General features: G+C 39.1%; 1 protein-coding gene across 1 annotated transcript in view; it reads left to right on the top strand.

Annotated features, from left to right (window-relative positions):
* The window catches only part of mlpha (melanophilin a), a 16,419-nt gene extending 3,046 nt beyond the window's left edge, over window positions 1–13,373 (top strand). The window contains 13 exon segments of the mRNA XM_029427106.1: window positions 5,872–5,984; window positions 6,441–6,485; window positions 6,608–6,666; window positions 6,743–6,832; window positions 6,914–7,019; window positions 7,408–7,544; window positions 7,546–7,605; window positions 8,055–8,147; window positions 8,220–8,438; window positions 9,947–10,108; window positions 11,769–11,825; window positions 11,958–12,003; window positions 12,133–13,373. Of these exon segments, the coding sequence (XP_029282966.1) occupies window positions 5,872–5,984; window positions 6,441–6,485; window positions 6,608–6,666; window positions 6,743–6,832; window positions 6,914–7,019; window positions 7,408–7,544; window positions 7,546–7,605; window positions 8,055–8,147; window positions 8,220–8,438; window positions 9,947–10,108; window positions 11,769–11,825; window positions 11,958–12,003; window positions 12,133–12,173 (1,228 nt within the window). The 3' untranslated portion in view covers window positions 12,174–13,373.
* The last annotated feature ends 1,308 nt before the right edge of the window (window positions 13,374–14,681 follow it).

Below are 14,681 nucleotides of genomic sequence, written 5' to 3' on the forward strand. Positions count from 1 at the left end.
ACAACTACAACGTCTACAAAGAGACGCAAAACAACTACAAAGAGACTCAAAACGTCTACAAGAGACGCAAAACATCTACAAAGAGACGCAAAATATCTACAAGAGATGCAAAACATCTACAAAGAAACGCAAAATGTCTACAAAGAGACGCAAAATATCTACAAGAGATGCAAAACGTCAACAAGAGACGCAAAACTTCTACAAGAGACGCAAAACATCTACAAAGAGACGCAAAACAACTACAACGTCTACAAAGAGACGCAAAACAACTACAAAGAGACTCAAAACGTCTACAAGAGACGCGAAACATCTACAAAGAGACGCAAAATATCTACAAGAGATGCAAAACATCTACAAGAGACGCAAAACATCTACAAAGAGACGTAAAATGTCTACAAGAGACGCAAAACATTTACAAGAGACACAAAACATCTACAAGAGACGCAAAACAACTACAAAGAGACGCAAAATGTCTACAAGAGACGCAAAATATTTACAAGAGACGCAAAACATCTACAAGAGACGCAAAACAACTACAAAGAGACGCAAAATGTCTACAAGAGACGCAAAATATTTACAAGAGACGCAAAACATCTACAAGAGACGCAAAACAACTACAAAGAGACGCAAAATGTCTACAAGAGACGCAAAATATTTACAAGAGACGCAAAACATCTACAAGAGACGCAAAACAACTACAAAGAGACTCAAAACGTCTACAAGAGACGCAAAACAACTACAACGTCTACAAAGAGACGCAAAACATCTTCAAAGTGACGCAAAACAACTCCAAGAGACGCAAAACATCTACAACATCCACAAGAGACGCAAAACATCTTCAAAGAGACGCAAAACAACTCCAAGAGACGCAAAACATCTACAAAGAGACGCAAAACAACTACAAGAGACGCAAAACATCCACAAAGAGACGCAAAACATCTACAAGAGACGCAAAACATCTACAAAGAGACGCAAAATGTCTACAAAGAGACGCAAAACAACTACAACGTCTACAAAGAGACGCAAAACAACTACAAAGAGACTCAAAACGTCTACAAGAGACGCGAAACATCTACAAAGAGACGCAAAATATCTACAAGAGACGCAAAACATCTACAAAGAGACGTAAAATGTCTACAAGAGACGCAAAACATTTACAAGAGACACAAAACATCTACAAGAGACGCAAAACAACTACAAAGAGACGCAAAATGTCTACAAGAGACGCAAAATATTTACAAGAGACGCAAAACATCTACAAGAGACGCAAAACAACTACAAAGAGACGCAAAATGTCTACAAGAGACGCAAAATATTTACAAGAGACGCAAAACATCTACAAGAGACGCAAAACAACTACAAAGAGACGCAAAACAACAACAAAGAGACGCAAAACAACTACAAAGAGACTCAAAACGTCTACAAGAGACGCAAAACATCTACAAAGAGACTCAAAACGTCTACAAGAGACGCAAAACAACTACAACGTCTACAAAGAGACGCAAAACATCTTCAAAGTGACGCAAAACAACTCCAAGAGACGCAAAACATCTACAACATCCACAAGAGACGCAAAACATCTACAAAGAGACGCAAAACATCTACAAAGAGACGCAAAATGTCTACAAAGAGACGCAAAATGTCTACAAAGAGACGCAAAATATCTACAAGAGATGCAAAACATCTACAAGAGACGCAAAACATCTACAAAGAGACACAAAACAACTACAACGTCTACAAGAGACGCAAAACAACTACAACGTCTACAAAGAGACGCAAAACAACTACAAAGAGACTCAAACGTCTACAAGAGACGCAAAACATCTACAAAGAGACGCAAAATATCTACAAGAGATGCAAAACATCTACAAAGAAACGCAAAATGTCTACAAAGAGACGCAAAATATCTACAAGAGATGCAAAACGTCAACAAGAGACGCAAAACTTCTACAAGAGACGCAAAACATCTACAAAGAGACGCAAAACAACTACAACGTCTACAAAGAGACGCAAAACAACTACAAAGAGACTCAAAACGTCTACAAGAGACGCGAAACATCTACAAAGAGACGCAAAATATCTACAAGAGATGCAAAACATCTACAAGAGACGCAAAACATCTACAAAGAGACGTAAAATGTCTACAAGAGACGCAAAACATTTACAAGAGACACAAAACATCTACAAGAGACGCAAAACAACTACAAAGAGACGCAAAATGTCTACAAGAGACGCAAAATATTTACAAGAGACGCAAAACATCTACAAGAGACGCAAAACAACTACAAAGAGACGCAAAATGTCTACAAGAGACGCAAAATATTTACAAGAGACGCAAAACATCTACAAGAGACGCAAAACAACTACAAAGAGACGCAAAATGTCTACAAGAGACGCAAAATATTTACAAGAGACGCAAAACATCTACAAGAGACGCAAAACAACTACAAAGAGACTCAAAACGTCTACAAGAGACGCAAAACAACTACAACGTCTACAAAGAGACGCAAAACATCTTCAAAGTGACGCAAAACAACTCCAAGAGACGCAAAACATCTACAACATCCACAAGAGACGCAAAACATCTTCAAAGAGACGCAAAACAACTCCAAGAGACGCAAAACATCTACAAAGAGACGCAAAACAACTACAAGAGACGCAAAACATCCACAAAGAGACGCAAAACATCTACAAGAGACGCAAAACATCTACAAAGAGACGCAAAATGTCTACAAAGAGACGCAAAACAACTACAACGTCTACAAAGAGACGCAAAACAACTACAAAGAGACTCAAAACGTCTACAAGAGACGCGAAACATCTACAAAGAGACGCAAAATATCTACAAGAGACGCAAAACATCTACAAAGAGACGTAAAATGTCTACAAGAGACGCAAAACATTTACAAGAGACACAAAACATCTACAAGAGACGCAAAACAACTACAAAGAGACGCAAAATGTCTACAAGAGACGCAAAATATTTACAAGAGACGCAAAACATCTACAAGAGACGCAAAACAACTACAAAGAGACGCAAAATGTCTACAAGAGACGCAAAATATTTACAAGAGACGCAAAACATCTACAAGAGACGCAAAACAACTACAAAGAGACGCAAAACAACAACAAAGAGACGCAAAACAACTACAAAGAGACTCAAAACGTCTACAAGAGACGCAAAACATCTACAAAGAGACTCAAAACGTCTACAAGAGACGCAAAACAACTACAACGTCTACAAAGAGACGCAAAACATCTTCAAAGTGACGCAAAACAACTCCAAGAGACGCAAAACATCTACAACATCCACAAGAGACGCAAAACATCTTCAAAGAGACGCAAAACAACTCCAAGAGACGCAAAACAACTCCAAGAGACGCAAAACAACTCCAAGAGACGCAAAACAACTACAAGAGACGCAAAACATCCACAAAGAGACGCAAAACATCTACAAGAGACGCAAAACATCTACAAAGAGACGCAAAATGTCTACAAAGAGACGCAAAATGTCTACAAAGAGACGCAAAATATCTACAAGAGATGCAAAACATCTACAAGAGACGCAAAACATCTACAAAGAGACACAAAACAACTACAACGTCTACAAGAGACGCAAAACAACTACAACGTCTACAAAGAGACGCAAAACAACTACAAAGAGACTCAAAACGTCTACAAGAGACGCAAAACATCTACAAAGAGACGCAAAATATCTACAAGAGATGCAAAACATCTACAAGAGATGCAAAACATCTACAAAGAAACGCAAAATGTCTACAAAGAGACGCAAAATATCTACAAGAGATGCAAAACGTCAACAAGAGACGCAAAACATCTACAAAGAGACGCAAAACAACTACAACGTCTACAAAGAGATGCAAAACAACTACAAAGAGACTCAAAACGTCTACAAGAGACGCGAAACAACTACAAAGAGACGCAAAATGTCTACAAGAGACGCAAAATATTTACAAGAGACGCAAAACATCTACAAGAGACGCAAAACAACTACAAAGAGACGCAAAACAACAACAAAGAGACGCAAAACATCTACAAAGAGATGCAAAACAACTACAAAGAGACGCAAAATGTCTACAAGAGACGCAAAACATTTACAAGAGACGCAAAACAACTACAAAGAGACGCAAAACAACTACAAAGAGATGTAAAACATCTACAAAGAGACGCAAAACATCTACAAAGAGACTCAAAACGTCTACAAGAGACGCAAAACAACTACAACGTCTACAAAGAGACGCAAAACATCTTCAAAGAGACGCAAAACAACTCCAAGAGACGCAAAACATCTACAACATCCACAAGAGACGCAAAACATCTACAACATCCACAAGAGACGCAAAACATCTTCAAAGAGACGCAAAACAACTCCAAGAGACGCAAAACATCTACAAAGAGACGCAAAACAACTACAAGAGACGCAAAACATCCACAAAGAGACGCAAAACATCTACAAGAGACGCAAAACATCCACAAAGAGACGCAAAACATCTACAAGAGACGCAAAACAACTACAAAGAGACGCAAAACAACTACAAGAGACACAAAACATCCACAAAGAGACGCAAAACATCTACAAGAGACGCAAAACATCCACAAGAGACGCAAAACATCTTCAAAGAGACGCAAAACAACTCCAAGAGACGCAAAACATCTACAAGAGACGCAAAACATCTACAAAGAGACGCAAAACATCCACAAAGAGACGCAAAACATCTACAAAGAGACGCAAAACATCTTCAAAGAGACGCAAAACAACTACAACGTCTACAAGAGTCGCAAAACAACTACAACGTCTACAAAGAGACGCAAATCATCTACAAAGAGACGCAAAACTACTACAAAGAGACGCAAAACAACTACAAAGAGACGCAAAACAACTACAAAGAGACGCAAAACAATTACAAGAGACGCAAAACATCTACAAAGAGACGCAAAACAACTACAAAGAGACGCAAAACAACTACAAAGAGACGCAAAACATCTACAAAGAGACGCAAAACAACTACAAAGAGACGCAAAACAATTACAAGAGACGCAAAACATCCACAAAGAGATGCAAAACATCTACATAGAGACGCAAAACATCTACAAAGAGACGCAAAACAACTACAAAGAGACGCAAAACATCCACAAAGAGACGCAAAACATCTACAAGAGACGCAAAACATCCACAAAGAAACGCAAAACATCCACAAGAGATGCAAAACATCTTCAAAGAGACTCAAAACAACTACAAGAGACGCAAAACATCTACAAAGAGACGCAAAACAACTACAAAGAGACGCAAAACATCCACAAAGAGATGCAAAACATCTACAAAGAGACACAAAACATCCACAAAGAGACGCAAAACATCTACAAGAGACGCAAAACATCCACAAAGAGATGCAAAACATCTACAAGAGACGCAAAACATCCACAAAGAGATGCAAAACATCTACAAAGAGACGCAAAACATCCACAAAGAGACGCAAAACATCTACAAGAGACGCAAAACATCCACAAAGAGACGCAAAACATCTACAAGAGACGCAAAACATCTTCAAAGAGACGCAAAACAACTACAACGTCTACAAGAGTCGCAAAACAACTACAACGTCTACAAGAGACGCAAAACAACTACAACGTCTACAAAGAGACGCAAAACATCTACAAAAGACGCAAAACATCTACAAAGAGACGCAAAACAATTACAAGAGACGCAAAATATCTACAAAGAGACGCAAAACAACTACAAGAGACTCAAAACATCTACATGAGACGCAAAACGTCAACATTCTCTGTGTATTCTGAAGTAATCTCTGTGTTTTAAGAAGTATCTTAAGGAGGATTCTGTGTATCCTGCAGGGTTCTGAAGATCGGTACAGTGGGTTGGTACCACGATAACGTGAGAAACCGCTTCAAGCGTTTCGGCAGTGCGAAGGTGATGAGGTCTCTCTACAAGAGGCTGAACGGAGACGGTCAGTGAGACCTTTAATGATATTATATAGACCTTTAATGATATTATATAGACCTTTATTGATATTATATAGACCTTTATTGATATTATATAGACCTTTAATGATATTATATAGACCTTTATTGATATTATATAGACCTTTATTGATATTATATAGACCTTTAATGATATTATATAGACCTTTATTGATATTATATAGACCTTTAATGATATTATAATCTTGGACAAAATGTATATTTTTAATGAACTGTTTTAGGAATCAAATCTACATTTTAATTATTAATATCAAAAGATATTCAATATGAAATAAAAATAAATTATTATAATTTATTTAACATATGATGCATGTAATAAAGAAAAATATGATATGTGCTCATCATTATAAATCCATTTATATTTATTAATAAAATATTATTCATTAAATAATTAAATAACACTTTCTGTGTTTCTTCTTCAGGGGGTCGAGATGACGACACTCAGAGTATGCCGGACGTCCGCAACCGTAAGTAAATCCAGAATATTCATCATATATTTTATATATACTATATATATATATATAGTATATATAAATATATAAAAGATAATGTGTAGATTTAGACGTGTTAAAGTCTTTTTATTTTACAGACGTGCATAACGGCAGTGAGGATGACCACGGAGAGGCCGAGGTTCAGCGATATAAAGTGGTAAAGTAAAATGAAAGTGTTGATGGTGATCAGACGTGATCCTGCAGATCTGAAACTTGTTCTTCGTCTCTTTCAGATCAGGAAGAACAAACGTCTGCTGTCCGTTCATCCTCTGGACTTTGACCCTGAGGAATATTTCCCTTATTCCCGCCGGCCGTCCGTCCAGGTAGGACAGCGGCTGCAGTGTGGAGGCTCCTTAAATCGAGCTTTTTCTGATAGAGCTTCTGTCTGTGTTGTGTTCGTGCAGCAGCTGCAGGAGGAGCGCGGCTACAGGAACGACCTTGACTACTACGACGCGCACAACAACCGCGCCAACCGCAGGAAGAGCCTGGACCGCTACTCCATGAGGCCTGGTACGTGTACAGTACACACACAGTACACACAGTGCTACAGTCCTCACCTGTCTGTCCCCACCTGTCTGTCCTCACCTGTCTGTCTTTACCGTCTGTCTCACCTGTCTGTCTCACCTGTCTGTCCTCACCTGTCTGTCTCACCTGTGTGTCCTCACCTGTCTGTCTTCACCTGTCTGTCTTCACCTGTCTGCCCTTACCTGTCTGTCCTCACCTGTCTGTCTTTACCTGTCTGTCTTCACCTGTCTGTCTCACCTGTGTGTCCTCACCTGTCTGTCTTCACCTGTCTGTCTTCACCTGTCTGCCCTTACCTGTCTGTCCTCACCTGTCTGTCTTTACCTGTCTGTCTTCACCTGTCTGTCTTCACCTGTCTGTCTCACCTGTCTGTCAGATGAGTATGCAGACAGCCGGATGGTGCGGACTCGCTCTCTCTCTAAGATCAGCTCCTCGGTGGCCCGTCAGCAGTACGTGGATACTTCTGACGAGGACGAGTACCCGCGGTACCCCCCCGTGTACCAGCAGCCCCCCCCCCCACCGCCGCAGGAACAGCAGAGCATCCTCCCAGGAGAACCTGGGACAAGCTCCGCCCGTAAGGATGAGCAGCCAATCACGGCCTGCGATGCTCATCATGTGTTCAATCAGCTGCTCATCTCCAGAGAAGAACCAAATGTTTCAGTATTTGTTTTGCTTCCCTCAAACTTCTCAACGTAAACAGAAATAAACTGACAAAGTTGTCACAAAGTTTTAGAAATAAAAACGGAATCTTTTTGTCACAAAATCTGGAGGTTTTTTTACTTGAAAACTTAGAAATCTTAGGCGCAAAAACAGAAAAATGCATCAAAACGAACAAAAACTGGAACATTTTAGCAATAAAAACTGGATTTTGAGATATTCTGCCATGAAAAGAACTCAAATTTAAATAACATTAAATACAGATTTCTACCATTACAATGGAAGATTTACTTTCCACGTGTGTAAATGTTGAAGTTTGGCCATCACATGCTCCTGATCTTCTCTTCTCTGGTTTCTACTCGGTAGATGAACGAGCTGAACAAACGCATGTCGGCCATCGAGAGTCTTCTGAACCGGCTGGAGGAGAAGATGACGCCTGACGAGGTGAGAACCTCTCCTGTGGAACTCTGCAGACTTTCATCATATTTCATCACATCATATCTGTTATATATGTTCCTCTTTCTCCCGCAGACGTCACCCCCGCTGGGTCCCAACGAGGAGGAGAAGCTGCACAGGAAGCTGAGCGTGCTGGCGGGGAACTTGAGCGATAAGGGCGCGTCGTCGGATGACGAGGCCGGGAAGAAGGTTTCCTCTGCTGGGAAAGGCCCGGCCGCGAGGGGCCCGGTGGTCCCGCTGAGGGACAAAGAGCTGAGCTCCTCCAGCGACGAGACGCCCAACGAGGCTCAGAAGGTACGAGGGGGGGGGGCGGGGGGGGGGCTGATACACGGGTCGTATCCAGGGGGGTCGACAGCAGAGCAGGTCCTGGGGGCTTCAGAAACTTTATTATTTATTGATATAATATATGACAAATGTCCAGGATCCGTCTGTGTGCATGGCTCAGCTTCTCCCCGAGACATGCTTTGAATCCAGCAGGAACATGTATTAATACACATTTAAATATATATATATATATATATATATATAAATATACAGTATCTTTTTTTAATATTTAAATGTCTCAATACACATTTAAATATTTATAATAAATATATTTATTTATATATATATATATATATATATATATATATATATATATTTGGACTGAAGTTGGAATATAATATTAATATAACATATTTCAGTGAGTCTCAGGTTAAAGAATCTGTCTCCTCCGCACTAACAGCCTCCTGCGTTATTAACCCGAACAGCAGAGTGTTAATGTTGAAGTCAGCAGCTACTGGCCGGGTCACATTTATACATAACAACAACAACAATGATTGTATTTCCTACAGGCTCTGATACGCCGTCTTATGAAAACGCCGTCACCTTCTTTACAATGACACTTTTCTCTATTTGTGATAACGTAAGAACACAAGTCGACTAAGTTTATAAGATAGGACGAGTCATAACAAAGTAAAACATATTAACCACATAGATATTAATGAAATATAATTAAACAAAAATAAATTGAAAAGAAAAATTGAAAAAAGCTAAAATATATAATAAAAGCTTTATATAAGCTTAACATTAAATACTTGTTCCAGATATTCTAACGCGTAAAACGTAGTTTTTATTCTAAGTCCAGGGATCATTATTGTTCGTGAAAGCTAATCCCTGCGTCGTCCCCTCGGCCGGTGGCTGCTGCAGAGGTTGTGTGTCCAGCTGCTAACATCTGTCCCCTTCATGGCTTTCAGAGATCCACCGCCGCGGCACTCTGCGACCTCACCACTGAGGTGCTGAGGACCATTAACGCCACAGAAAACGCGATGGTCGAGTACGGCCTGTCAGAGCCGCGCGACAGGGCCCAGTTAGTGGGGACCGACGTTAAGCAGGCAGATGATGCTTTCAGGGAACTTGAGGAAAATGTAAGCTTCACTGCAGCCCCCCCTCTCACGTCTGCAGCATGACGGAGACGTTTGGCTTTAAATGTCCCGCTGCTGTGTGTCCGTCCAGGCAGGGCCTTGGGTCTGAGCAAACCAGGAACAGATGATGTAATATTAATATTTTCAATTACTTTATTCCACAGTTTAACTCCTCACAGAGACTATGAACAAAAATATTCTCAGAAATATGATTGAGGATCATTTTTTGTTTTTAAACTCCAGTTTGGTGGATACTCAGCCCTGTCCTTGTTATGATCAGAGGTGTGTGTGAGCTCCTCTAAGGTGACACAGGGGTGTGTGAGCTCCTCTAAGGTGACACAGGTGTGTGTGAGGTCCTCTCAGGTGACACAGGTGTATTTTCTCCTGATACCTGTGCAGGTGTATATGGCGGCCGGTCAGTCCTACGACCTGGAGACGAAGCTGCGGCGCCTTGAGCAGAGCGCCAAGACTCACTTCGGAGGGACGACAGACTCGGAGCTGTCGGAGCTCGAGGACGTGGTGGCGCTGACCGCTGCCAGAGTCCAGAGCGCCGAGAGTGAGGTGAGGTTTATATCATGAAAACAACATGTTATACGAATGAATGTTAATCAAAAAATTTAATTAGTATTAAAATTTAAAGATTTATATTTAACATTTATATATATATATCCATCCATCCATCCATCGTCTACCGCTTATCCAGGGTCGGGTCACGGGCGCAGCAGCTCAAGTAACTTCCCTTTTCCGGGCCACATCCTCCAGCTCCGACTGGGGGATCCTGAGGCGTTCCCAGTAATAATAATAATAATTATACATTTTATTTATAAGCGCACTTGAACTCCTTCACTTGGGGTAATGGCTCATTCCCTACCCGGAGTAGGCAATCCACCGGTTTCCTGCTGAGAGCCATGGCCTCAGATTTGGAGGTGCTGATCCTCATCCCAACCGCTGCACACTCGGCTGCGAACCGATCCAGTGACTGTTGAAGGTCACAGACCGATGATGCCATAAGGACCACATCATCTGCAAAGAGCAGCGATGAGATCCTCAGGTCACCGAACTGCAACCCCTCTCCTCCACGACTACGCCTCGATATCCTGTCCATGAAAATCACGAACAGGATTGGTGATAAAGCGCAGCCCTGGCGGAGGCCAACATTCACTGGAAACGAGTCCGACTTACTGCCGAGTATCCGGACACAACTCTCGCTTTGGGCGTACTAGGGATTGGATGGCCCTCAGAAGTGACTTCGGTACCCTGCAACTGTTTCCGGAGTCCTCTCGGATAACATAACCCGGAAGGACTCCTTCTTCAGTCAGGACGGCTTCCCTGACCACCGGGGTCGACCACAGTGTTCGAGGGTTACCGCCCCTTGAGGCACCTAAGACCTTGAGACCACAGCTCATCACCGCAGCTTCAGCAATAGAGGTTTTGAAGATCGCCCACTCAGGTTCAATGCCCCCAACCTCCACAGGGATGTCTGAAAAGCTCCGCCGGAGGTGTGAGTTGAAGATCCCCAGGACAGGGGCTTCCTCCAGACAATCCCAGTTCACCCGCACTACCCGTTTGGGTTTACCAGGTCTGTCCAGAGTCTTCCCCCACCCCTTGATCCAACTCACCACCCCATGATGATCAGTCGACAGCTCCGCCCCTCTCTTCACCAGAGTGTCCAAAACATGCGGCCTCAGATCAGATGATACGATTACGAAATCGATCATTGACCTTTGGCCTAGGGTGCTCTGGTACCACGTGCACTTATGAGCATCCTTATGTTCGAACATGGTGTTTGTTATGGCCATTCCATGACTAGCACAGAAGTCCAACAACAAACGACCGTTCGGGTTTAGATCAGGGAGGCCCTTCCTCCCAATCACGCCTCTCCAGGTGTCTCCACGTGTGCGTTGAAGTCTCCAAGACTACGGAGTCCCCTTCTGGAGTCCCCTGCAGGGCTCCATTCAGGGTCTCCAAGAAGGCTGAATACTCCGAACTGCGGTTTGGGGCATAGGCACAAACAACAGTCCGAGTTTTCCCCCCCATAACCCGAAGGTGTAGGGAGGCGACCCTCTCGTCCACCGGGGTGGACTCCAACGTAGCGGCGCTCAGCCGGGGACTTGCGGGCTTCCTCCGGGCAAGGTCTCTCCTTTCCTTTCCCTCTGTTTCATGAGGTCGTTTTTGTATATATTATATATGTATAATATTTATATTGTGTTTTCCTCTGCAGGTTTCTGATATCGAGAGTAAGATCGCTGCTCTGAACAATGCAGGATCCAAGAAGAAGGTTTGTTTATTATTTATATTTAACAACATTAAAGTGAATAAATTACAACAGAATTTTTTTATTTCTCATAATAACAACATTTAGTGTCTGATTTCATCATTTGATTATTGTTTTTATTTTAAATAAAATCAGGTTTCTGGATCTCATCAGAGGAAAAAAGCCACACAAAACGTCTCGAGTAAGAAACCTTTGACATGTTTTACACCACAAACTCATCAATATTAGTTATTAAAGTTAAAAGGTTATAGTTCAGCAGGTCACACAAACGGTGTTTTATGATAACGAATGTTTTTATGTGTGTTGACAGAAAGCAGTAACAGCACTCAGTGGAAGTCCAACATGTACTGAAGTTTTAACTCTTCTTCACAAGCTCAAATGCGCTTTAAATTCTCTATAAAGTTGAATAAACCGGCACAAAAGATATGAAAGAAAAACACAATCTATAAATAAAAATAACATTTTTAATGTTAATTAAAATTTAACATTTGAGTTTAGAAATTCAACGTCAGACCGAAACAAAGACGTTAATTCACATTTCGTCTTTTACGTTTTAAAAGATAAATGTTTGAACTTTGGATCAAATATTAACAATTTATTATTATTAAACTGATATTGTCACATAAAAGAAATGGAAAATAATTAAATTACAGAAAATAAAAATAAAAGAATTTTGTCCATCGGGATGAAAATTCTTATAAATAATTTGACACAAATCCTAAATAAAGTAAATTACTGAAACTAAAGATATAAAAGATTAAGCTTCTATCTGTGACATAAACAATTGTGCAGTTCACAGAAAAAAGATGAGTTATTATATTAAATTATATATATATACCAAGTGTTCTCAACATGAAGAAAAAGATATTAAAGAAATATAATTTTACAAAAATACTTTTAAAAAAAGAAAAGCTAAAACAAATAAAGTCCACATTTAAAGCTTTATTTAAGCTTAAAATATGTTTAAAGAAAAGACATTAAATACTAAATCTTGGCATGTTCTTAAATAAAAAAAAGATTATTTCCTTTATTGATGTTGACACTGACAGCTGAAATAAGAACTATTTAAATAAATGAAAAATGTATTCGAGAATTAATTTAGGAATTACATGTACATTTTTTGATATGTACATTAAAAATGTGCCTTTTACAAGTGAAATTAAAAAGATAATTCAGTTAAATTAATAAACAGATGAAGTGGTTAATTGAATTTAAAATAATGAAATAAGTCATAAAAGACAGATACTTTACTCTTTCATTTTTAAATCTATCTAATTTTGGCACTATTGAGCCTCCGTAGTTTAACGATTAGCTGTTTACGAGAAATCATTGATTTTTATCACTTCTGATAACAAACTTTGAGAATTAAAACTAAACAGAGACTTAATCTCCTCTAAACGTTTTGATCGACAGCTAACTGGAAACTGATATTCTTAGGATTCGATGTTTGAAATATTGTTCAGAAGATTAAAATGTTTAGTTTATAACGACGGTAAAGACTTTGATGTGTTCAACAGTTACGTGTTTCTGCTCAATAAACCCGAAAATAAATTCTGTGATTGTGAGTTTCTGATCTTGAGGCCTGATAAGATAAGACAAGACACGATAAGGTACGATAAGACCCGATAAGATCCAATAAGACACGATAAGATACAATAAGACACGATAAGATCCAATAAGACCCGATAAGATCCAATAAGACACGATAAGATACAATAAGACACGATAAGATCCAATAAGACACGATAAGATACAATAAGACACGATAAGATCCAATAAGACACGATAAGATCCAATAAGACACGATAAGATACAATAAGACACGATAAGATCCAATAAGACACGATAAGATAAGATACGATACGCTACCATAAGATACGCTACTATAAGATAAGATAAGACACGATAAGATATGATACGCTACTATAAGATAAGATATGCTATGCTACTATAAGCTACGATAAGATACGATAAGACACGATAAGATAGAGTTATTTAGATAGAGTTATTTAGATAGAGTTATTCGTATAGAGTTATTCGTATAGAGTTATTCGTATAGAGTTATTTAGATAGAGTTATTTAGATAGAGTTATTCGTATAGAGTTATTCATATAGAGTTATTTAGATAGAGAGTTATTCGTATAGAGTTATTCGTATAGAGTTATTCGTATAGAGTTATTCATATAGAGTTATTTAGATAGAGTTATTCGTATAGAGTTATTTAGATAGAGAGTTATTCATATAGAGTTATTCGTATAGAGTTATTTAGATAGAGAGTTATTCGTATAGAGTTATTCGTATAGAGTTATTTAGATATAGTTATTCGTATAGAGTTATTCGTATAGAGTTATTTAGATAGAGTTATTTAGATAGAGAGTTATTCATATAGAGTTATTCGTATAGAGTTATTCGTATAGAGTTATTTAGATAGTGTTATTCGTATAGAGTTATTTAGATAGAGTTATTCGTATAGAGTTATTCGTATAGAGTTATTTAGATAGAGAGTTATTCATATAGAGTTATTCGTATAGAGTTATTTAGATAGAGTTATTCGTATAGAGTTATTTAGATAGAGTTATTCGTATAGAGTTATTCGTATAGAGTTATTTAGATAGAGTTATTCGTATAGAGTTATTCATATAGAGTTATTTAGATAGTGTTATTCGTATAGAGTTATTCGTATAGAGTTATTCATATAGAGTTATTTAGATAGTGTTATTCGTATAGAGTTATTCGTATAGAGTTATTTAGATAGAGTTATTCGTATAGAGTTATTTAGATAGAGTTATTTAGATAGTGTTATTCATATAGAGTTATTCGTATAGAGTTATTCGTATAGAGTTATTTAGATAGAGTTAT

This window comes from Cottoperca gobio, unplaced genomic scaffold (genome assembly GCF_900634415.1).
Source record: "Cottoperca gobio unplaced genomic scaffold, fCotGob3.1 fCotGob3_293arrow_ctg1, whole genome shotgun sequence".
Lineage (NCBI taxonomy): Eukaryota > Metazoa > Chordata > Actinopteri > Perciformes > Bovichtidae > Cottoperca > Cottoperca gobio.